Source organism: Molossus molossus, unplaced genomic scaffold (genome assembly GCF_014108415.1).
Source record: "Molossus molossus isolate mMolMol1 unplaced genomic scaffold, mMolMol1.p scaffold_m16_p_3, whole genome shotgun sequence".
Taxonomy (NCBI): Eukaryota; Metazoa; Chordata; class Mammalia; order Chiroptera; family Molossidae; genus Molossus; species Molossus molossus.
The window spans coordinates 9,438,191-9,462,858 of record NW_023425366.1 but is presented as its reverse complement, the minus strand read 5'-3'; the positions used below and the strand labels follow the sequence as shown (position 1 = coordinate 9,462,858).

General features: G+C 53.3%; 1 protein-coding gene across 1 annotated transcript in view; it reads right to left on the bottom strand.

The window, feature by feature from the left end:
• Positions 1-6,050: 6,050 nt before the first annotated feature.
• The window catches only part of MROH2B (maestro heat like repeat family member 2B), a 68,790-nt gene continuing 50,172 nt past the window's right edge, over positions 6,051-24,668 (bottom strand). Inside the window, exons 32-42 of the mRNA XM_036278853.1 lie at positions 23,986-24,112; positions 23,303-23,490; positions 22,427-22,567; positions 13,718-13,832; positions 13,024-13,170; positions 12,597-12,779; positions 8,793-8,948; positions 8,339-8,473; positions 7,885-7,987; positions 6,546-6,611; positions 6,051-6,157 (exon numbers count right to left, since the gene is read on the bottom strand). Of these exons, the coding sequence (XP_036134746.1) occupies positions 6,051-6,157; positions 6,546-6,611; positions 7,885-7,987; positions 8,339-8,473; positions 8,793-8,948; positions 12,597-12,779; positions 13,024-13,170; positions 13,718-13,832; positions 22,427-22,567; positions 23,303-23,490; positions 23,986-24,112 (1,468 nt within the window). The remainder of the gene's footprint in view (positions 6,158-6,545; positions 6,612-7,884; positions 7,988-8,338; positions 8,474-8,792; positions 8,949-12,596; positions 12,780-13,023; positions 13,171-13,717; positions 13,833-22,426; positions 22,568-23,302; positions 23,491-23,985; positions 24,113-24,668) is intronic.

The following is a 24,668-nucleotide window of genomic DNA, read 5'->3' as shown; positions in this document are numbered from 1 at the left end:
ATTTTAAAAGTTTTTTGGAGTTTTAGTGCTCCATGAATCTACTGTGTGTGTGTGTGTACATGTGTGTGTGTGTTGTGAGTGTGCTGTGTGTGTTTGAATGGAACCAGCAGTATAACCTCTTGGAAATGGAACTAACAAACTTTGACCTTGAGGAGATGACCTCTTGGGGCCGGCCAAAACCTGCAAACAGCGTCCCCACCTGCCCCTGACACATGAAGCATCATTGGATCTGCAGGATCATAGGGACCACGTGGCAGAGAAGCTTGCACAACAGCCTGGATCTTCTGCAGAACCTGCTCTTGTTCTGGGTCCCACTCAAGACTAGCAGCTTTCGGGTTAGTCAGTGAAGGGGCCAGAGTAACGTATCCAGCTGAGAAATATGTTGCCCTAAAATGCAAAAAGGCCCAGTACATGTGCCCTTCTTGGTTGTGGGGGTCAGAGGCAACACCTTCCCCTTCACCTGAATAGGGTATCTCAGCACGCTCCACGCCGCTGGACCCCTACAAATTTCACTGACGCAGAAGCCCGTGTGTGTGGATTTATTTCCTACCCTCTGACATGCAAATGTCTTATCAATAAGTCTAGAGAAGTTGCCATTTCTTGCTCACTCAGTCCAATCAGCATAATATTATTAATACAAAGGGCCAGTATGAGGTCTTGCAGAAGAGAAAGGCAATCAAGATCTTTGTGAACTAAATTGTGACAAAAATCCCACTTGATCATGGTGTAGGATCCTTTTAATATGCTGTTGAACTTGCTAAGATTTTTTTTGAGGATTGTCGCATCTTTGTTTATCAGGGGTGTTGGTCTGTCATTTTCTTGTGGCGACTTTGACTGGTTTTGGTATCAGGATAATGCTGCCTTCCTAAAATGAATTAGGACGTGTCCTCTCCTGTTTTGGGGAAGAAGTTGAGGAGGATTGGTATTAATTTTTCTTTAAATGTTTGGTAACATTCCCCAGTGAAGCCATCTGGTCCTGGACTTTTGTTTGTTGGGAGGTTTTTGATGACTGTTTCAATCTCCTTACTAGTAGCTGCCCTGTCGTTTCTTCTTGTAATATTTTCTTAGCGCAAAAGCCCGTCCACCTACTCTCTGATGTAACAGTTTATCCACTCTGTCACTCTCATGCTAAAGACTGATTTGATCACTTTTCTACCTTAATCAAGAACTCCTTTTGGCTTCTCACTGTCTTCTAGTTACAGTGTAACTTGATGTGTCATTCCATATCTGTGCCTGGCTATTTCGCCATCTTTCTCTCTTAATAAAACCTTTCTGCTGTAGTCAGATGGGGCTTCATTCTGTCTTCTCTAGAAAGTTGCAGGCTGGACAATGGCCACCCCACAAGCCCCGCCCACAGGCCTGCCTACTCCTGCCCAGAGGTGGCAACGTCTCGCCACCCCAATGCTGAGCAGAGCCTCTGAGGGGTGGATGTGAGGTGATCAATGATTTTTTGATGATTCCACTGGGGTCGGGGTAAAGATAAACTCCAACTCCCCTCTACTTTCTCTGAGAATAGAAACGTCCTGGTTCATCTTTTCTGCAGGCCAATAGGCAGTTCTCCACGCTCCCCATCTCTGAGACAGAGCCTCCTTTTGACCGCTGGGCAGACAGAAGGGGTCAGAGCACTGGTCGGCCTAACCCGCAGGATTTGCCCCTGCGGACGTTTGGAAGAAGTGGTCGGTAATGCAGAAGGAGGATTTCTTATCTGGTGGTATTTTTTTTGGTGGCTCTCAAATGGAAAAAGAAGCAGCGATGAGTCATGGATATTTATAAAATTGTGTTTCCAAATTTATCTTGCTTTCAGGATAACCACACAATTCAATAAATAAAGCCCAGGAAAGTTTGTCCAAAAGGAATACAAATAAGTAGGATGTTTAGTAAAGGTAAGAAGTAAATGCCATTTCTCGGGTCACAACTTGGTGATTTTACACACACACACACACACACACACACACACACACATTTTTGTAGCAAAACCCATTACTTTTCCTCATGCTGCTCTTGACTTCCTGGGTGTTTTGTACTGTCTCCGTGTAAGGACACCTGTAATAAATGAGTAAAAGAGAGAAACTGCAACAAATGATCATTCCCGCAGCTGCTGTATCAAGTTGCTTGTCGGAAAGTTGCTCTCGCCCTGGCCGGTTTGGCTCAGTGGTTAGAGCGTCAGTCTGTGGACCAAAGAGTCGTGGGTTCGATCTGGTCAAGGGCACCTATCTCGGCTGTGGTTCGGTCCCCAGTCCTGGTTGGGGCCATGAGAAAGGGAACTAATCTATGGGTCCCTCTAACTTGATGTTTCTCTCTCTCTCTCTCCCTCCTTCTCACTCTTTCTGAAGATAAATAAAAAAACGGTGAAGATTTGAGAAAAAAGGCTGCTCCGTCAGGCACCTAGATGGAGCCAGGCTGCTCGTTAGCCCCCAGGTCGCTCCCAGGTGGGTCCGGTGCTATCCTTAGGGACTATGGAGGATGATGGTGGGACTGAGCACTAAGCCAATCACAGTAAAAAACATTAGAAAATATTGCTGTAATCTCAGAGTCTCTTGAGGGCTTCAGAAAGAGTGGCTGGCTCAGTATTTCACCCTCGAAAACCACGGTCGCGCAGGGACACGTCCAATCAAGCCACCCCCCCCCACCCCCCGCACTCCCCGGTTCTTTCTCCGGAGGCCTGCTCCGCCTTCCCATCTGTGATCTCTGCTCTCCTCTTTTCTGCAGAAACGCCTTGTGGCGGGTCAGCCAGCCGAGCGTCCCTGACTTACCAGCAAACACGGGCTCTCACTGCGGGGAAGGGCACAGTGCTGAGCTGCAAAACAGCGATTCAGGGCCCTGCAAGGCGGTGCCAGCCCATTAGGCGGCCGGAGAACATCCCAGCCTCTCAAGCCCCAAGTAAACACGACTGGAAAAATGATTCCTTGTGCTAACAAGAGCGAGCCAGGCCGGGGAGCGAGGCTGAGCAGAATCGTCATTCCCTCAACAGCACTTGAGCGTGTGGCTCGTTTTGCAAGTCTCTTCCCCGGAGAACCTCAAGAAGTCTCTGTCACTTGGGGATATGCCTTGATCCCTGGAGATGACCTGCAGAGGCTGACGAAGGACCGACTGGGGAGAAGGGCAGCGGGGAGGGCCGGTGGCAGCTCTCCAGAGTGAACAGTGGTTGTTGGGATTAATAGACATAGTTGTGGGGGACAGCCAAGCCCGGCTGTGGTTTACTTGGGCTGATGCGAGGGCAAGCAGGCTTGGATGGGACCCTGCGGTGACTAAGAGGTGGCGGGGCTGCAGAGGTGGGATCAGAGTGGAGGGGCTGCCTCCCCGTCAGCCTCCCGAGGCTGGGCACGTGGCCGCCTGGGGTTGGATAATCAGCTGGCTCTCTACACCTATCACCCAGTTTGTGTTAATATCTGTGATTCTAATGACACACTTGTGAATGTCATTGATATCTATGGTTGGTTAACATTTACTTAACAAGGACTGCATGTTTCTAAACGCTTTCTGTACAGTGATGCATTTAAGCCTCACAAGAGCACCTTGACGTTGATAATTATTATCCTAATTTTACAGATGTTGAAATTGAGGTACAGAGAGGTCCTATGATTTTTTGCAAGTAACCAGGCTCCAAGAGGCGGAGCCGGGATGTGATTTAAAAAAGTGTCTTGAAAATTCTTATCCAGGGTGAATTTTTCTAAGATTAGGGTTTAGACAGAGGGTCAGCGGTGATGTATATTTCATTTGGCTGTTCTACTTAGTTCCCAGCAGTCAATGCTGAGGAAGACCCTTTGGTGTGTGCTGAGAGAGGTGGAGAGCATAATAGGGGTTTTCCAGAGGATCGGTCAAGGGCCTGGCTCCATGAATTCATACACCTGTTCAGTGTCCCGCAGTTCTCAGGTGGCTCAGCCCAAATTCCATGATCACTCTTTCTGAAACTCTCTTGTATAATATTGTAGCTACTGGCTACATATGACTGCTTAAATTTAATTCCACTTAAAAATGAAAATTTAATTTCTCAGACAGAAAAACCACATTTCAAGTGCTCATGGCGACCACATTGGTCAGCCTAGACACAGACATTCTGCTCGTTGCAGAAAGTTCTGGACAGAGCTATTTCGAAAGTCACTTGACTTAAAATAATCTGCCAAAAGAGGTCAACAAAACCCGTATCTCTTGCCTTCTTTTCTTGCTCCGTTTCATGTTAGGCTTGGGGATAACTTCTGGCTCCATTAAGAATTTAATGCAAGCCATTACCCAGAAAATGCACCTGTGCAATTACACACAGAAATCTGCATAAAACTTTGGAGGGATCATCAACCCTCTGAGTAATAGTTGCCCATCAGAGGCTAGCAAATTACCTTCAGACTCAGTGGCTTAAAACAACCAATATTTATTATCTCGTACAGTTTTGTGGTCCAGAAATTCAGGAGGACTTTAGCTTAGCGATTCTGGCTCAGGAGTCTCATTAGACTGCAGTAGGGTTGTCAAATTTAACAAATAAAATACAAAATGCTAAGTTAAATTTGAATTTTAGATAAATAATAAACAATTCTTTAACTATGTCCCATGAGATGATCAGGACACACTTTTACTTAAAAAAATATGTTGTTTACCTAAAATTCAGATTTGATTGGACATTCTGTATTTTATTTCATAACCCTATCGATGTGTCAAAGGCTTCAATCATCTGAAGACCTTCCCTAGGGCCCATGGATTTGTTTCCAAGAGGGAGCATTCAAATGTCCAGGAGGTCGACCCTGGCTGTTTGCAGGAGGCGCCCTTTGTGGCTCTGGAACCCTCTGGGCTGCTTGAGGTCCCTCATGACATGGCAGCTGGCTTCCCCCAAAGTGAGTGACTCAAGAGCGTGTGACATCATTTATGACCTTGCCTTGGAAGTCACACTTTGTCATTTCTGAAGTATTTTATTGACTGTGCAGTCCATTTCTATTTTTCTACTCTATATGGGAGGAGACCATGTGAACTGCAGGAGGCACGGATCACCGGAGGCCACCTTAGAGGCTGGCTCCAGCCCGGAGCATTTACACACCGATTTCATAGAATACGCTCCATGAGGAGAGTTTTCAAATATGTTTTCCTCATAGTTGTAGCCCCTGTGGCTGTCACAGAGCCTCACAAATTGTAGGCACTCAATGTATATTTGCTAAATGCTTGAATAAATGAACTCTGGCCTAAAATCTCTGACCTGAAAGATTCCTTTGGTCCTTAGAAAGGCTTATAGGAACAAAAGATAAGCTTCCGCAGAGAGTCTGAGGATAAAGAGATTCGAATATCAGGAACAGGAATTTGTAAAGGGATACATCGATTTAATAATGTTGCTAATAAGTAATCATGGTGGCGGCATTGTGAAATGAGTGCAGCTCTGTGTTAGAAACTTCTTTTTATATACACGCTGTCATGTATGTAACCTCTCAGGTGCCGTGGAAAAGATGAAAGCGTTATGAGTCAGATGCTATAAAGAAGCTTAACACACGCACAAACATGTGTGCACACACACGCACGCACACACACATGCATTCACATACACACACATGTGTGCACGCACACAGACACATTTCAAAGTGGGAAATGTTCTAGGATAACAGTGGAGAAGAGACCATGAAGGTCAGCAGAAGGTCATAAAGGGTCTTTTGTAGAAAAGTACCTGGCGTCGTCCTGACACACACATACCCCGAGAAAGAACAGACAGGTTCCAGTTTATGGTAAGACTGCGTATTAGAAGGCGAGGAGCTGGGAGGTGGGTCAAAGCTGGCGGAGACGGGGACCTGCTGTGGGGAATGCAGCGGCCCCTGCGCCACGGCAGCAGCGTTGTTTCACGTGGTCGTTTGCGGGCATCTGCTGGGATCTGAGCTCCCCCAGTCGGCTCGCGTGAATTTGTGGGATTGACTTTTCACCCGTGGAAGCCACCGGGGAGGCCCTGGCGGGTGGCAGGACACCAGCACTTCAAGGTCCCACCCCAGGCACCATGTCTTTCCTTCGGTGCGGCACGTTCGGGAGTCGGGAGGGCGAAGACGGCAGCCAGTCATGCGAACAGCCTACAGTTCATTTCCTGGGGTTTACAGGAGGGCGCCGATCTCTCTGCACCGTCTCAGGAGGGTCTGCACGGCGGCCTCGGCTGCCCTCTGGACGCTGACGCAGGGGTCTTGCCGAAGTGCTTGGAGCCCTGAAACGGAGACAACAGCGAAGTCCGCAGGTGAGGCTCCCCCGGAGGGTCGGCCTGGGGGGCACAGGCGCCCATGCTCCACTCTGCAGGGTGGGATGGGAGCCCGAGCGGAGAGGCTGCTTGAACACTGAAACACAGTAAGAGAAGCTCCTGACCTCGTGATCAACAGACAAGTAGAAGACTGTGGTCTGTTGGGTCTGATGCCTGCAGAGGGGTGGAACTGGGGCTCGCTTACACCCTGGAGATAATCCAGTGTCTAGGAGCATTGGAGACAATAACGGGGCACCACGATTTCTGTCCCTGGGCTAACATGGCACTGGGAGCGGCATTAGTCGCTCTTCCTCTAAGAATGCAGCCATATGCCAGGCAGGAACGGGTTGGCACTCACGTGTGGTCAGTTGTTCTCTGTCTAATAACTCCACGTACTGGTTGGTCAGATTGAAGACGATGGCATCTAAAATCAACCGGGGAGAAAGGTACTGATTTCATTACAGAGGACGAGGCCACGCAAAGCGGCTCAGGTCAGACTCCACACCTGCTCAGAGATGAAACGGTCTGTCTAGCAAACGAACAAACTCTACAGCTCCCCCTGCTCCCCCAGATGATGCGAGGAGCACGTCTACTGGGTCTTGGGTGCCATGTCTGGAAGTGGTCACACACACCATGTGCATTTGAGAAAGCTCACAGCGTGTCCTCCCAGGGGTGTGCCTGTCGTTGTCAGGGTTTCAAACGTGTCTAAGATATAGTCCCTGTCTTCAAAAAGTTTACAATGTAATTGTGGAATTATACACAGGACCCAATAAAGCATCTCCACTCTTAAAAGTGGCCAAGCTAGTGGGCCTGTTCACACTGGGGGATCAGTTGGAACAGGCATTGTGATGAGACTCAGAATTTCATCACAGAAGGATCCTCAGAGATTCACTGACTTCCTCTTTCACTTTATAGATCAGACAAGGAGCAGCGCACAGGAGGGAGTTGTCTGGAGCCTCGCAGCAGAGCCAAGGTGCACCGGCCCCACCGACACACGGGCATCACGTTGCTGCCAGCTCTCAGCGCGACCTGGCTGAGGTCGGGTGTGGGTTATGTTAAGAGATGATGCCAAGGAAAATGTCTGAGGCAGGGGCAGCAGGTTTGGAGCAAAGACTTGGGATAAAGAAGGAGCAATGCTTGGAAGCCAAAGAAGCATGAAGTGCCCAGCATGGTGAGCGAGAGTTAGGAAGTCAGAAGACGCACATTTTCATTTGCAAAAGAGAACAGGTTCCTTTCAGGGGAGTTGTTGCAAGGCGTACATTTCCTTCCTTCCTTCCTTCCTTCCTTCCTTCCTTCCTTCCTTCCTTCCTTCCTTCCTTCCTTCCTCCCTCCCTCCCTCCCTCCCTTTCCCCTCCCTCCCTTCCTTTCCTCCCTCCCTCCCTCCCTCCCTCCCTCCCTCCCCTCCCTCCCCCTTCCCTCCCTCCCTCCCTCCCTCCCCTCCCTCCCCCTTCCTTCCCTCCCTCCCTTCCTCCCTCCCTCCCTCCCTCCCTCCCTCCCTCCCTCCCTCCCTCCCTTCCTTCCTTCCTTCCTTCCTTCCTTCCTTCCTTCCTTCCTTCCTTCCTTCCTTCCTTCCCCTCTCTCTCTTTCCTTCTTGTCATACCCTCCACACCAGGGTTTAGACTGGAGTAGCCTGCAGTCAAGGCAGAACGAGGTGGCAAAGGGCAGATACACCTGGGGGCACGTGGAGGGGCCCGCACCTGTGAGCTTGATGGCTGCGCTCCTGATCACCTCCCAGCTGCTGGCGAAGAAGGTGAACGAGTGTGTGTGGAGGATCCACAGGATCTCCTGGTTTTTCTTGGCCTAGAAGAGACGCGTAGTGCCAGGAGGGCGACCGGAAAGAGACCCTTCGTGAAATCAGCCTCCCAGACAGAGGTCCTAAGAAGGAGACCTGAAGGCCGGCGATACCCGCACAGCGTTCATCATTCCACCGGGCGCTGTCTTAGGGCCATTCCAACCTAGTTTGATCAGAAAGGTACGGGGCTAATGGGACTAGTCAACAGAGCCAGGACTTGGGAAATACGGCAGGATACCGAGATCGTGGCCATTTGCCAAGACAGTTCTGCATCTGGCCGGAGACCCCCACCACGCTGTCTGCCTTGCTGGGAGCTGCCCGGCTCCTGCCTTGTTTCCCAGCGCTGACGGCACACTCACCAGCTTCACACAGAACTGCCTGTAGAAATCCCTGGCCCGGGGTGGATCCTGACCGTCAAGGAGACGATCCAACACCCCGTAGAGGTCCTGGAGGCCCAGGAAAGGAATGGAGACCATCAGGACGTCAAGGCAAGCCTGAAAAACAGAGTTTTCCGCGTCCGGTCCATCGAGCCGGGTGGCCTCCCAGGGAGGAAATGTCACTAGCGCTGGGACAGGAGCAGCAGACGTCGGTGATGGGAAAGGCTTCAGTCGGCGTTGCCACCTTCCAGTGTCAAGGACGGAGGAGCAAACTCCAGAAGAGATGGCGAGAGAAGCCAGCACTGGAGGGGTGGTGTTCAGGTCCCGCCAGGGCGTGACCCCGGCTCTGCCGTGTGGCCCGGCCGCCGGAGGGGACCTGTCGCCCTTAGGGCCTCGGGGACGGGCAGGTGCGGGTGTCTGTGTAAGGGCCACTTACAGCTCCAACTTTGGGATTGGGGTCCCAGAGGTGGAGAAGGAATGAAATCATGCTCTTTTTAATTTCTTCTGCAAAAAAAATCTTCCACCTTCTTCCTGTTAGGGATGCCAGATTCTCAAATAAGACAATGGCAGTCAGTCTCACATCATCCTGCTCCTGTGGCGACAGATGCATGTCATGGTGAGTCCCCCGTCAGGCCATTTCCGGCCAGCACCCCCCCCCCCCGCCCTACTTCAGCGAAGGCGCCCAGGCCCGGGTGCAGTCGGTCCGAGCCCCGGGTGCTCCTTTCCCTGCAGCTCTCTACCCCACAGGACGAGTTCGAATGGCCTGGGGTCTGGGGCTTCAGTGACACTGTACAACGGAGGCTTGGCTCCCGCTTCTGAGTAGCTAGGGGAATGTGACCACAGGAATGAGAAGCAGGGGCCGAAAGCCAGCGAGGGTTCCTGCCTGTTTCGTATTTACACGAAGCGGCCTGGAGTTCTGGGGCTTCTCAGGCGAACTGCCCAAGGCCCAGGACCCTTCTTCGCGGTGCCAAGCACTTCCTGATGGAGTCACAGGCCGCTCGGAAATGTGGGCTTCGGGTCGCGGAGAGAGAGGATAAACAAAAAGGGCTCGGGCCTATCCGTGCGAATGTGAAATTCTGGAATTTCTTTGCTTGTTCTCCTGAATGGTAGACGATGATCTTAAAACCCAAAGGGGAAGGTGGCGGAGAAAGATGGCCTTCTGTGATCTCAGCTACTTCACGGCTATGGTTCAGAGTTCCAACAGACTCTGGAGGGTCGACCCCCCACCCCCCAGGTCTGGAAAATCCGTTTACAATACCCATGTCGGGGCAGAGGAGCGAGAGAGAACCTGACCTCGGCAGCAGCATATTCTTTGGATGGCAATAAACAAGGCCCAGCGTAAAGCATCCCCGTGAACACGAGGGAGAGAAGACCGAGGGCTTAATTTTAGTGGCAAATTAAATGTGTAAGTGGGCCCATAAACAAAATGCCATGAAAAGGGAAGTTAATAAAGATCTTCCAGAAAAAAATAAAGATGGTCTTCGTGGAAGGGCCGGCAAAGTTAAACGGATACATGCACTGTGACCTCGTGTCATGGAGTGTTCTTTTTTTTTTTTTTCCTCACCCGAGGACATTTTTCCATTTTTTGCACAGTTAGAGTGGGAGGGAGAGAGAGGAAGAGAGAGAGAGAGGGAAACATCGATGTGAAAGGGACACATTGAGTGGCTGCCACCCGCACGACCCAACTGGGGCTGGCGACAAACTGCAACCGAGGTACATGCCCTTAGCGGGAACCGAACCCGGGTCTCTCCAGGCCGCAGGCGGATGCTCTAACCGCTGAGCCAAACCGGCCAGGGCTAATGGAGTGTTCTTAGCTGTACTAGGAATGAGGTCAGGATATGTCATTAAAAGGTATTACTTTAAAAAAGAAAGCAGACTAATAAAAGAAAACAAAGTACTCAAAAGGTAGAGAGACATTTACTTAAAAAAAATCTTTTGAATTTTCCAAAACCGATGGCCTAATGAGAGGTTAGGGAAGAGTCACCTAACGGGGATGAGGAAAAGGCAGACAAGAGACCTGTACGACTGTTTTGGGTGCTGGGAGGGACATTCGCGTTTAAGGTCCTTGTTTTGAGTTGAGAAGGTGGAGTCACAGAGTAAGTTGATTGCTCAGGGTGACAGCGTGGGAAATAGTAGCAACCGGCCTGAAGCAGGGGCGGCAGCCATACTTTCTGTTCTACCATTTCATCCAAGCGTCGCCATGTTCTGAGAAGTCTAGGACAAATACTTAAATATTGATAGAGAAGGGTGGGGAGGGAAATTGGAGATTACAAAATTGTATGTTTAATCTATAGAAACTATAGAGGGGCAAAGTAACATAAAGTATAGTTAAATATATTTGCAGAAAGAGAGGATTACTGGAGAATAAATTGCATTTTACTGCTAGGACCCAAGTTTCATCAAATGTTTTTGCAAATGCGAGAGAATGGATACCTATTAGGAAGGCGACAAGGTCTAACCTAACAACCAGCAAGACTTGAGATTTTTTTTCTTCTGCATTAAGACAGAAAAGCATTACCTTGACCACAAACGTCATAGGTAACCTTGGGATTATTGGAGGCTCAGATCCAAGAGAATTATCATCACTGGGTCAACAACCACCCAGGGGATCCTGACCCACAGATGGGGCTCTGCAGGGGTGACTTCAGCCCTTTGCTGTTCAAGATCCTCATCAACTATGTGTGCAGTCAAGAAAAAGAACACATTCGTTATTTTACAGAAGATGGAGTGGGAGCCAAGTAAACATTTTTGAGAACAAGATGAGAAGAGAAGAGTGATATTGATACATTGGAGAAGGCAGACGGGAAATGAGCAGAAAGTTCCCTTCAAAGGTCAGGTTGAGGCCAGCATGTAAGTAAACAAGGGAGCTGGAAAATACAGAACTGGAGACCCATGGACGGTGGGCATAGACTGAGGGCTACAATCTAGAGCTTTGTGTGGTTAATAAGTTGCCAAGGGTCAGGAAGAAAGAGCACGGTTTTTAAAACACCAGAAATGAGTAAATAGGAACAGAAGGACTTGAGAGGCTTCTGTTCGATACTTCTCAGGCCTCGTTTAGAGATACAACACAGTCCCTGGCTTGTAAAATACTTAAGGAGCTGAAAAATTAGCTTTATGATGAATAATGAAGGGAATGCAGACGTTCCGGTCTGGAGACCGGAGGTAGACAGGTGATCTAATAACGCCTCCGTGTTTCAGGAGGAGGCAACAAGCCGTCTTCCACCTCATCTCCTCTGACAACACAACATGGACGGACTCGATCCCAAAGAGACCGATTTCAGTTAGACGTGAAGTAGATTTCTACACTGATGACAGTGAATACGCCCAAAATAAACAAAGTTGAGTTTCCCAGAAGTTACAAAGGAAACTGACCTTCCCCAGCCCAGGATCGCTGCCTGACAGTTTTTGAGATGAGGGCTATGGACTAGATCAGAGAGTTGACCAACTTCCCCCTCAACGGCCAGACAGTAAATCATCTGGGCTTTGGGGGACATCTGGTTTCTGTAACGACTGATCAGCTCTGCAAATGAAACGGGAAAGCCGCCACAGACATGCAACCAGGGAGCACGGCTGTTTCCGATAAAACTCAATGTACAAACAGGTGCTCTGGGCCCGGTTTGGCCCGTGAGCTGTGCACGGTGCACAGGGACTCCTGGATGAGATGAACCACGTGCATGTTGTGAGTCTGCATCTCAGATGTGGAGGAGAGAGTGTTGGAGACGACAACGTCTTTCCTGGGGCCGTAGTCCTGTACTGCGTAAGGTCATCACTTGCATTCCCCCCAAGCACACTCTGAGATGAGGATTTAGTCATAAGTAATTTATGTGGAAGGTGAGCCCAGGGGGCATGGTGGGGCGAGGGGACGAGGCAGGGAAGAGCCAAAACTACCTCAGGGATATTGAGTGTGTTATCCTTGTGAGAAGGTGGAGCTCGACCCCCAGGGGTGGGGAGGCTGGGGAGTTGACAAACTCCTGTTTCTTATCATTCGAGGGTCCTTCCCCAACGCCTGGCCCACCCTGCTCAGACCAGTTATGATTCCCGGACCAGAGAGGCCCCTCCGACGGAGAGACAGGAAGCCACAGCCTGCAGAGGTCTGTCAGGTGACCTCCGTGCAGGGGGCCTTGGGGCAGGCCAAGGACGGTGGGTGGGGCACCAGTGTCATCCACTACAGGCACCACCCGCACCCATGTGTTCGCTCACTTCTTGTGTGTGTGTGGAATTCCTGAACAGGCTCACTTACGTCTTCAAAGAAGGTTCTCGTCTGCAGCACGATCTCCTTGAAGTAGAAGCTGACGTCGCGGTCCGTGAGCAGCGCCAGGATGCCCCTGAGCGCCTTCAGGCTCTCACAGACGACCTCGGTGCGCGCCAGGTGGTACAGGCCTCTGATGACGGATTCCAGTATGATCTGCTTGTGCTTCCTCACCTGTTTGGAACGAGGTCTCTTAATCTCTGAAACGGCTGTGCGTGTACCTGGAGTAGCCCAGGAGACCCCGACAGGGGACTGGGACCCTGTTGGGCTCACGCGTACTTTAACCCGAGAGCTGCGACTTCGGCAACTTACGTGGATTTGTGCTTAACTTCTTGGCAACCACGAGGTGGGGGTTAGTAAATAAGTATTTCAAACTCTCCTTAAATAAAGTATCCCCCGGGCCCCCAACTCCTGTGACCTTGTGAGGGGCTCCGCAGGCGGTGTTGCCGAGGCCCCGGATGGCCATTTGCCGCAAGGTGGCGTTGCAGTCCCAGGCGCTCTGGTCCATGGAGATGAGCACGTCGCAGAGATTCCGGTGCTTCCAAATGACAGGCTCCTTCATGAGCTGAAAGCAACACACTGCTCCCCTTCAGTTAAGGGAGTGGGCCCCCTTCAGGACAGTGGCAGAGGCATGGCGACCCCAGTGAAGAGGGCCCAGCTCTCAGGGAACAGGGAGGAAGAGCCCTTGGGGAACGAGCAAGCCTTGCAGGAACTGAGCTCTGGATGTCAGCAGCCCCAGGTCACGGTACGTGTGATGCAACAGGCCACCTAGTTAAGGAGGTGCTTCTCATCAAGCTGAGCGGGAAGGGCAGGGAAACCGGAGTCGGTGATAATGCTCCGTCTCTGGGTCCGAGGGACTGCCCTTATCCCAGAGTGTGGGGCCAGCAGTGTGCCAGGTGGTTCTTTCGGGCTTTGTCCCTCTCATACGGGTCCTCCACCCTCCTCTGCCCTGGGAGGTGGACTTCTGCAGACCAGAGGAAGGGAAGAGGTTGAGGACGGGTTCCTTTCCTCACTCCCTGCTCAGGGACCACGTCTCCGGCAGTCTCTGGACCAGTCCACTGCCAGAGCTCCCTTGAGGGTCCCCGGGAGAAACCCGCGGGCTGCTGCCTTGCCTCGGAGAAGAAAGCGGTGCCGGTTATGCGGTAGTTCTCCGAGGAGGAGGTGAGCGAGGGCAGCAGCTGCTCCATGATGTTCGCGATGACGCCCTGCTGCCACACAGCCATGCTCCTAGAACAAACAGCAAGCCTCCTGTAGCACAGGCTGTCGCTTCTGAGCAGCGGGAGGCTGGTTTCTCTAGCAGGAACCCGAGTCCTTTGCAAAGGGTGCTCAGGGCAAGAAGTGCTACCGCACCCCCGACTCCAGTGTGGTTTGCCTAGAGCTGCTCAGTGCAGACTCCAGTGTGGTTTGCCGAGAGCTGCTCAGTGCAGACTCCAGTGTGGTTTGCCGAGAGCTGTCCAGAGCAGACTCCAGTGTGGTTTGCCGAGAGCTGCTCAGTGCAGACTCCAGTGTGGTTTGCCTAGAGCTGTCCAGGGCAGACTCCAGTGTGGTTTGCCTAGAGCTGCTCAGTGCAGACTCCAGTGTGGTTTGCCGAGAGCTGCTCAGTGCAGACTCCAGTGTGGTTTGCCGAGAGCTGTCCAGAGCAGACTCCAGTGTGGTTTGCCGAGAGCTGTCCAGAGCAGACTCCAGTGTGGTTTGCCGAGAGCTGTCCAGAGCAGACTCCAGTGTGGTTTGCCGAGAGCTGTCCAGGGCAGACTCCAGTGTGGTTTGCCTAGAGCTGCTCAGTGCAGACTCCAGTGTGGTTTGCCTAGAGCTGTCCAGAGCAGACTCCAGTGTGGTTTGCCTAGAGCTGCTCATTGCAGACTCCAGTGTGGTTTGCCTAGAGCTGTCCAGTGCAGACTCCAGTGTGGTTTGCCTAGAGCTGCTCATTGCAGACTCCAGTGTGGTTTGCCTAGAGCTGTCCAGAGCAGACTCCAGTGTGGTTTGCCTAGAGCTGCTCATTGCAGACTCCAGTGTGGTTTGCCTAGAGCTGTCCAGGGCAGACTCCAGTGTGGTTTGCCTAGAGCTGCTCATTGCAGACTCCAGTGTGGTTTGCCTAGAGCTGTCCAGAGCAGACTCCAGTGTGGTTTGCCTAGAGCTGCTCAGTGCAGACTCCAGTGTGGTTTGCCTAGAGCTGTCCAGGGCAGACTCCAGTGTGGTTTGCCTAGAGCTGCTCATTGCAGACTCCAGTGTGGTTTGCCTAGAGCTGCTCAGTGCAGACTCCAGTGTGGTTTGCCGAGAGCTGTCCAGGGCAGACTCCAGTGTGGTTTGCCTAGAGCTGCTCATTGCAGACTCCAGTGTGGTTTGCCTAGAGCTGCTCAGTGCAGACTCCAGTGTGGTTTGCCTAGAGCTGTCCAGGGCAGACTCCAGTGTGGTTTGCCTAGAGCTGTCCAGTGCAGACTCCAGTGTGGTTTGCCTAGAGCTGTCCAGGGCAGACTCCAGTGTGGTTTGCCTAGAGCTGTCCAGGGAAGACTCCAGTGTGGTTTGTCTAGAGCTACTCATTGCAGACTCCAGTGTGGTTTGCCTAGAGCTGTCCAGGGCAGACTCCAGTGTGGTTTGCCTAGAGCTGCTCAGTGCAGACTCCAGTGTGGTTTGCCTAGAGCTGTCCAGGGCAGACTCCAGTGTGGTTTGCCTAGAGCTGCTCAGTGCAGACTCCAGTGTGGTTTGCCTAGAGCTGCTCAGTGCAGACTCCAGTGTGGTTTGCCTAGAGCTGTCCAGGGCAGACTCCAGTGTGGTTTGCCTAGAGCTGCTCAGTGCAGACTCCAGTGTGGTTTGCCTAGAGCTGTCCAGGGAAGACTCCAGTGTGGTTTGTCTAGAGCTACTCATTGCAGACTCCAGTGTGGTTTGCCTAGAGCTGTCCAGGGCAGACTCCAGTGTGGTTTGCCTAGAGCTGTCCAGAGCAGACTCCAGTGTGGTTTGCCCAGAGCTGTCCAGGGCAGACTCCAGTGTGGTTTGCTAGAGCTGTCCAGAGCAGACTCCAGTGTGGTTTGCCTAGAGCTGTCCAGGGCAGACTCCAGTGTGGTTTGCCTAGAGCTGTCCAGGGCAGACTCCAGTGTGGTTTGCTAGAGCTGTCCAGGGCAGACTCCAGTGTGGTTTGCTAGAGCTGTCCAGAGCAGACTCCAGTGTGGTTTGCTAGAGCTGTCCAGAGCAGACTCCAGTGTGGTTTGCCTAGAGCTGCTCACTGCAGACTCCAGTGTGGTTTGCCCAGAGCTGTCCAGGGCAGACTCCAGTGTGGTTTGCTAGAGCTGTCCAGAGCAGACTCCAGTGTGGTTTGCCTAGAGCTGTCCAGGGCAGACTCCAGTGTGGTTTGCCCAGAGCTGTCCAGGGCAGACTCCAGTGTGGTTTGCTAGAGCTGTCCAGAGCAGACTCCAGTGTGGTTTGCCTAGAGCTGTCCAGGGCAGACTCCAGTGTGGTTTGCCTAGAGCTGTCCAGGGCAGACTCCAGTGTGGTTTGCCTAGAGCTGCTCAGTGCAGACTCCAGTGTGGTTTGCCTAGAGCTGTCCAGGGCAGACTCCAGTGTGGTTTGCCTAGAGCTGTCCAGTGCAGACTCCAGTGTGGTTTGTCTAGAGCTGCTCAGTGCAGACTCCAGTGTGGTTTGCCTAGAGCTGCTCAGTGCAGACTCCAGTGTGGTTTGCCTAGAGCTGCTCAGTGCAGACTCCAGTGTGGTTTGCCTAGAGCTGTCCAGGCCTGACTCCAGTGTGGTTTGCCTAGAGCTGCTCAGTGCAGACTCCAGTGTGGTTTGCCTAGAGCTGCTCAGTGCAGACTCCAGTGTGGTTTGCCTAGAGCTGTCCAGGGCAGACTCCAGTGTGGTTTGCCTAGAGCTGCTCAGTGCAGACTCCAGTGTGGTTTGCCTAGAGCTGTCCAGGGCAGACTCCAGTGTGGTTTGCCTAGAGCTGCTCAGTGCCGACTCCAGTGTGGTTTGCCTAGAGCTGCTCAGTGCAGACTCCAGTGTGGTTTGCCTAGAGCTGTCCAGGCCTGACTCCAGTATGGTTTGCCTAGAGCTGTCCAGGGAAGACTCCAGTGTGGTTTGTCTAGAGCTACTCATTGCAGACTCCAGTGTGGTTTGCCTAGAGCTGTCCAGGGCAGACTCCAGTGTGGTTTGCCTAGAGCTGTCCAGAGCAGACTCCAGTGTGGTTTGCCCAGAGCTGTCCAGGGCAGACTCCAGTGTGGTTTGCCTAGAGCTGTCCAGAGCAGACTCCAGTGTGGTTTGCCTAGAGCTGTCCAGGCCTGACTCCAGTGTGGTTTGCCTAGAGCTGTCCAGGGCAGACTCCAGTGTGGTTTGCCTAGAGCTGCTCAGTGCAGACTCCAGTGTGGTTTGCCTAGAGCTGTCCAGGCCTGACTCCAGTGTGGTTTGCCTAGAGCTGTCCAGGGAAGACTCCAGTGTGGTTTGTCTAGAGCTACTCAGTGCAGACTCCAGTGTGGTTTGCCCAGAGCTGCTCAGTGCAGACTCCAGTGTGGTTTGCCTAGAGCTGTCCAGAGCAGACTCCAGTGTGGTTTGCCTAGAGCTGTCCAGGGCAGACTCCAGTGTGGTTTGCATAGAGCTGTCCAGGGCAGACTCCAGTGTGGTTTGCCTAGAGCTGCTCAGTGCAGACTCCAGTGTGGTTTGCCCAGAGCTGTCCAGGGCAGACTCCAGTGTGGTTTGCCTAGAGCTGTCCAGGCCTGACTCCAGTGTGGTTTGCCTAGAGCTGTCCAGTGCAGACTCCAGTGTGGTTTGCCTAGAGCTGCTCAGTGCAGACTCCAGTGTGGTTTGCCTAGAGCTGTCCAGTGCAGACTCCAGTGTGGTTTGCCTAGAGCTGCTCAGTGCAGACTCCAGTGTGGTTTGCCTAGAGCTGTCCAGGGCAGACTCCAGTGTGGTTTGCCTAGAGCTGCTCAGTGCAGACTCCAGTGTGGTTTGCCTAGAGCTGTCCAGGGCAGACTCCAGTGTGGTTTGCCTAGAGCTGCTCAGTGCAGACTCCAGTGTGGTTTGCCTAGAGCTGTCCAGGCCTGACTCCAGTATGGTTTGCCTAGAGCTGTCCAGGGAAGACTCCAGTGTGGTTTGTCTAGAGCTACTCATTGCAGACTCCAGTGTGGTTTGCCCAGAGCTGTCCAGGGCAGACTCCAGTGTGGTTTGCCTAGAGCTGTCCAGAGCAGACTCCAGTGTGGTTTGCCCAGAGCTGTCCAGGGCAGACTCCAGTGTGGTTTGCCTAGAGCTGCTCAGTGCAGACTCCAGTGTGGTTTGCCTAGAGCTGTCCAGGGCAGACTCCAGTGTGGTTTGCCTAGAGCTGCTCAGTGCAGACTCCAGTGTGGTTTGCCTAGAGCTGTCCAGGGCAGACTCCAGTGTGGTTTGCCTAGAGCTGCTCAGTGCAGACTCCAGTGTGGTTTGCCTAGAGCTGTCCAGGGCAGACTCCAGTGTGGTTTGCCTAGAGCTGCTCAGTGCAGACTCCAGTGTGGTTTGCCTAGAGCTGTCCAGGCCTGACTCCAGTATGGTTTGCCTAGAGCTGTCCAGGGAAGACTCCAGTGTGGTTTGTCTAGAGCTACTCATTGCAGACTCCAGTGTGGTTTGCCCAGAGCTGTCCAGGGCAGACTCCAGTGTGGTTTGCCTAGAGCTGTCCAGAGCAGACTCCAGTGTGGTTTGCCCAGAGCTGTCCAGGGCAGACTCCAGTGTGGTTTGCCTAGAGCTGTCCAGAGCAGACTCCAGTGTGGTTTGCCTAGAGCTGTCCAGGCCTGACTCCAGGGTGGTTTGCCTAGAGCTGTCCAGGGCAGACTCCAGTGTGGTTTGCCTAGAGCTGCTCAGTGCAGACTCCAGTGTGGTTTGCCTAGAGCTGTCCAGGCCTGACTCCAGTGTGGTTTGCCTAGAGCTGTCCAGGGAAGACTCCAGTGTGGTTTGTCTAGAGCTACTCATTGCAGACTCCAGTGTGGTTTGCCCAGAGCTGCTCAGTGCAGACTCCAGTGTGGTTTGCCTAGAGCTGTCCAGAGCAGACTCCAGTGTGGTTTGCCTAGAGCTGTCCAGGGCAGACTCCAGTGTGGTTTGCATAGAGCTGTCCAGGGCAGACTCCAGTGTGGTTTGCCTAGAGCTGCTCAGTGCAGACTCCAGTGTGGTTTGCCTAGAGCTGCTCAGTGCAGACTCCAGTGTGGTTTGCCTAGAGCTGTCCAGGGCAGACTCCAGTGTGGTTTGCCTAGAGCTGCTCAGTGCAGACTCCAGTGTGGTTTGCCTAGAGCTGTCCAGGGAAGACTCCAGTGTGGTTTGTCTAGAGCTACTCATTGCAGACTCCAGTGTGGTTTGCCTAGAGCTGTCCAGGGCAGACTCCAGTGTGGTTTGCCTAGAGCTGTCCAGAGCAGACTCCAGTGTGGTTTGCCCAGAGCTGTCCAGGGCAGACTCCAGTGTGGTTTGCTAGAGCTGTCCAGAGCAGACTCCAGTGTGGTTTGCCTAGAGCTGTCCAGGGCAGACTCCAGTGTGGTTTGCCTAGAGCTGTCCAGGGCAGACTCCAGTGTGGTTTGCTAGAGCTGTCCAGGGCAGACTCCAGTGTGGTTTGCTAGAGCTGTCCAGAGCAGACTCCAGTGTGGTTTGCTAGAGCTGTCCAGAGCAGACTCCAGTGTGGTTTGCCTAGAGCTGCTCACTGCAGACTCCAGTGTGGTTTGCCCAGAGCTGTCCAGGGCAGACTCCAGTGTGGTTTGCTAGAGCTGTCCAGAGCAGACTCCAGTGTGGTTTGCCTAGAGCTGTCCAGGGCAGACTCCAGTGTGGTTTGCCCAGAGCTGTCCAGGGCAGACTCCAGTGTGGTTTGCTAGAGCTGTCCAGAGCAGACTCCAGTGTGGTTTGCCTAGAGCTGTCCAGGGCAGACTCCAGTGTGGTTTGCCTAGAGCTGTCCAGGGCAGACTCCAGTGTGGTTTGCCTAGAGCTGCTCAGTGCAGACTCCAGTGTGGTTTGCCTAGAGCTGTCCAGGGCAGACTCCAGTGTGGTTTGCCTAGAGCTGTCCAGTGCAGACTCCAGTGTGGTTTGCCTAGAGCTGCTCAGTGCAGACTCCAGTGTGGTTTGCCTAGAGCTGTCCAGTGCAGACTCCAGTGTGGTTTGCCTAGAGCTGCTCAGTGCAGACTCCAGTGTGGTTTGCCTAGAGCTGTCCAGGGCAGACTCCAGTGTGGTTTGCCTAGAGCTGCTCAGTGCAGACTCCAGTGTGGTTTGCCTAGAGCTGCTCAGTGCAGACTCCAGTGTGGTTTGCCTAGAGCTGTCCAGGGCAGACTCCAGTGTGGTTTGCCTAGAGCTGCTCAGTGCAGACTCCAGTGTGGTTTGCCTAGAGCTGTCCAGGGCAGACTCCAGTGTGGTTTGCCTAGAGCTGCTCAGTGCAGACTCCAGTGTGGTTTGCCTAGAGCTGCTCAGTGCAGACTCCAGTGTGGTTTGCCTAGAGCTGTCCAGGCCTGACTCCAGTATGGTTTGCCTAGAGCTGTCCAGGGCAGACTCCAGTGTGGTTTGTCTAGAGCTACTCATTGCAGACTCCAGTGTGGTTTGCCCAGAGCTGTCCAGGGCAGACTCCAGTGTGGTTTGCCTAGAGCTGTCCAGAGCAGACTCCAGTGTGGTTTGCCCAGAGCTGTCCAGGGCAGACTCCAGTGTGGTTTGCCTAGAGCTGCTCAGTGCAGACTCCAGTGTGGTTTGCCTAGAGCTGTCCAGGCCTGACTCCAGTGTGGTTTGCCTAGAGCTGTCCAGGGCAGACTCCAGTGTGGTTTGCCTAGAGCTGCTCAGTGCAGACTCCAGTGTGGTTTGCCTAGAGCTGTCCAGGCCTGACTCCAGTGTGGTTTGCCTAGAGCTGTCCAGGGAAGACTCCAGTGTGGTTTGTCTAGAGCTACTCATTGCAGACTCCAGTGTGGTTTGCCCAGAGCTGCTCAGTGCAGACTCCAGTGTGGTTTGCCTAGAGCTGTCCAGAGCAGACTCCAGTGTGGTTTGCCTAGAGCTGTCCAGTGCAGACTCCAGTGTGGGTTGCATAGAGCTGTCCAGGGCAGACTCCAGTGTGGTTTGCCTAGAGCTGCTCAGTGCAGACTCCAGTGTGGTTTGCCTAGAGCTGTCCAGGGCAGACTCCAGTGTGGTTTGCCTAGAGCTGTCCAGTGCAGACTCCAGTGTGGTTTGCCTAGAGCTGTCCAGTGCAGACTCCAGTGTGGTTTGCCTAGAGCTGCTCAGTGCAGACTCCAGTGTGGTTTGCCTAGAGCTGTCCAGTGCAGACTCCAGTGTGGTTTGCCTAGAGCTGCTCAGTGCAGACTCCAGTGTGGTTTGCCTAGAGCTGTCCAGGGCAGACTCCAGTGTGGTTTGCCTAGAGCTGCTCAGTGCAGACTCCAGTGTGGTTTGCCTAGAGCTGTCCAGGGCAGACTCCAGTGTGGTTTGCCTAGAGCTGCTCAGTGCAGACTCCAGTGTGGTTTGCCTAGAGCTGTCCAGGCCTGACTCCAGTATGGTTTGCCTAGAGCTGTCCAGGGAAGACTCCAGTGTGGTTTGTCTAGAGCTACTCATTGCAGACTCCAGTGTGGTTTGCCAAGAGCTGTCCAGGGCAGACTCCAGTGTGGTTTGCCTAGAGCTGTCCAGAGCAGACTCCAGTGTGGTTTGCCCAGAGCTGTCCAGGGCAGACTCCAGTGTGGTTTGCCTAGAGCTGCTCAGTGCAGACTCCAGTGTGGTTTGCCTAGAGCTGTCCAGGGCAGACTCCAGTGTGGTTTGCCTAGAGCTGCTCAGTGCAGACTCCAGTGTGGTTTGCCTAGAGCTGTCCAGGGCAGACTCCAGTGTGGTTTGCCTAGAGCTGCTCAGTGCAGACTCCAGTGTGGTTTGCCTAGAGCTGTCCAGGGCAGACTCCAGTGTGGTTTGCCTAGAGCTGCTCAGTGCAGACTCCAGTGTGGTTTGCCTAGAGCTGTCCAGGCCTGACTCCAGTATGGTTTGCCTAGAGCTGTCCAGGGAAGACTCCAGTGTGGTTTGTCTAGAGCTACTCATTGCAGACTCCAGTGTGGTTTGCCCAGAGCTGTCCAGGGCAGACTCCAGTGTGGTTTGCCTAGAGCTGTCCAGAGCAGACTCCAGTGTGGTTTGCCCAGAGCTGTCCAGGGCAGACTCCAGTGTGGTTTGCCTAGAGCTGTCCAGAGCAGACTCCAGTGTGGTTTGCCTAGAGCTGTCCAGGCCTGACTCCAGTGTGGTTTGCCTAGAGCTGTCCAGGGCAGACTCCAGTGTGGTTTGCCTAGAGCTGCTCAGTGCAGACTCCAGTGTGGTTTGCCTAGAGCTGTCCAGGCCTGACTCCAGTGTGGTTTGCCTAGAGCTGTCCAGGGAAGACTCCAGTGTGGTTTGTCTAGAGCTACTCATTGCAGACTCCAGTGTGGTTTGCCCAGAGCTGCTCAGTGCAGACTCCAGTGTGGTTTGCCTAGAGCTGTCCAGAGCAGACTCCAGTGTGGTTTGCCTAGAGCTGTCCAGGGCAGACTCCAGTGTGGTTTGCCCAGAGCTGTCCAGGGCAGACTCCAGTGTGGTTTGCCTAGAGCTGCTCAGTGCAGACTCCAGTGTGGTTTGCCTAGAGCTGTCCAGGGCAGACTCCAGTGTGGTTTGCCCAGAGCTGTCCAGGGCAGACTCCAGTGTGGTTTGCCTAGAACTCTCCAATGCATCGCTGGTTTTCTGAGGGGGTGGCGAGTTCTGGGCCGATCCTACCATCTCTTCCCAGCCCCCTTTTTCCTTCTCCCCCATTTCTTCTCTTTGACCATGTACCAGCCCCCGGTGAGTCCACTGCGCTCAGCGACGTTGCCCGTATTTTACTGTGTTGCGTTCTCTCCTTTGTGTCCAGTCCTGGGGTACCTGCCCATTACCTGGCCAGTGCACAGACGCCGAGATGGTGGGTGCTGGGGTCATGGAGCAGCGGCCATAGGTTGTCCCCCTCATCGGACTCCTTGGTCAGGCCCTCTCTCATGGCCTGGGCTTGCACGCACTTCAGAGTTGTGGTGGAGAGCCTGAGGGGCCAGGTGGCATCACCAGTGAGTCACCCTGCACAGTGAACGGTGGCTGCCCCAGCGCCCCCCCCCCCCCCGCCCGCCCCACACACTCCGCCACTCCTGCGTTAACCGACGGTGCGCAAGTTAAACAGGCAGCCTGGTCTCACACTTTAGTTTGGGGGTCAAAGGGGACATCGAGGTGATTCGAGCTGGTAAATAATACCACAAAATCGCCTCAACCTCTCATGAGAAAATGAAGCCCTAAAGGATGGAAAATGAAAAAATGCCATATTTCATTGATTCTGAAGCAGCACCTCAGAAGTCTGGATGCGTCGTGTTGTGGCTAGTGTGTCACTGTTGTCACCCAGACAATGGTTGTGATGTTGCTATTGCCTGTGCACACACACGCACACGCATGGATTTAGGTGTGGCTCTTCTCACGGATGACATTTCAGTGAATTTACATGTATTATTCTTTTATTCCTCACCCGAGGACATTTTTCTATTTATCATTAGATAGAGTGGGAGGGAGGGAGGGAGAGAGAGAAACATCGATGTGATAGAGCCACACCGGCTAGTTGCTTCCCGCCACTTATTTGTTCTGTGACCGTTCTGGGCAGTGGCACCGAGTACTGACTCAGGAAAGACTTGGTCCAAGGCTTAAGTGCAGTGGAGCCTCGTGCCCTCATGTGTAGTTGGGCCCACGCCCCAGGCGCGGGGTCTGGGACCAGGACAGCCCCGCCTGCCCCTTACCTGCAGGGGTCTGCCATCTGCTGCCGCTCCCCCTGCTGCATCACCCGGCGCCGGAGGCTCAGGGAAGAAGCGGGCATCTCCTGGCCCAGTGTGCAGCTGACCAGCTTCAGGAGGAGGGTGAACAGCTGTGGGTACAAGCCTGCCACTGGGGTGCCTATTGACACCACTTCTTGGATAGCACAGGCCACCTGAGCGAGAAAGGAGCCCGTGGTCAGGCGGCTCCTCCCGCCAAGGGCATCCTCACTGGGCTGCTCGGCAAGTTGGCCTTCTCCCCAGACACTGCCTCCCGGGGGGCCACGCTTATGGCCAAAAGGCACAGAGGAGGAAGGGCTGTTCTGGAAACTTCCCGACCCAGCTATGGGCCTCCTCGGGGCCACCGCGTTGGGCGGCTCCAAACCCCAGGGGTGCCCGTCAGGCAAAATGACGTTTTCCAGGAGTGGGGTCTTTCAGCAAAGAGAGGGCACTTCAGGTCGCTGGAGACAGGTTTGGGAATACAGATCCCGACTTTCTCTGGGCTGAGGAGAATGGCAGCCGCAGACACCATCACTGCCGTGTTTGTCTGTTATGAACGGGGGTCGATTTAAAGCCAGGACACGGAGGAGAAGGGTGAGCAATGACGCTCCCCCAGCTCCCGGTGGAACAGTCTCGGGGCCCAGTCCCAGGCGGGACGGGTGCCGGCTCACTGCGATGGCGCCCATGCTGGCCAGGTCGTCTTCCAGCCTGCTGTCCAGCTTGTCCGTCAGGGCTCGCAAGAGTCCGCCGCGGGAGGCCGGGTGCTCGGCCAGAGCCTTCCACAGCGTCTTGGTGTCCCTAGGCAGCGAGGAAGGCGGCTGAGGACACACAGCTCCTTGGAACACGAGCTTCCCGTCTGACCGCTCGGAAACCACATGACGACCAGCCAGCACGTCGAGGACAGACGGGCATGTTAGCAGGCCCAGGGATGGCAGGGTATTTAACAAGCCAGCTTTCTGGCCTGGGGTTACTGAGGCTTGTTAACGTCCATCAAGACAGACACCTCTCAACCAGGTGTATTCTGAGCAACCAAAAAGCGGAGAAATAATCATTTTCTGATACTCATGTATTCCCATGGGGCATTTAAGAAAAACATCATTAAGGGCCTGGCCAGTGCAGCTCAGTGGTTGAGCATGGACCCCTGCACCAAGGGGTCACCGGTTCGGTTCCTGGTCAGGGCACACGCCCAGGTTGTGGGCCCGATCCCCAGTGGGGGGCATGCAGGAGGCGGCCAATTAATGTTCTTGCTCATCGTTATTTCTATCTCTCTCTCCCTTTCTCTTCTTCTCTCTCTAAAATCAATAAAGGAAAAATATTAAAAAAAGAAAAGCATCATTATTATTCCATGAATATG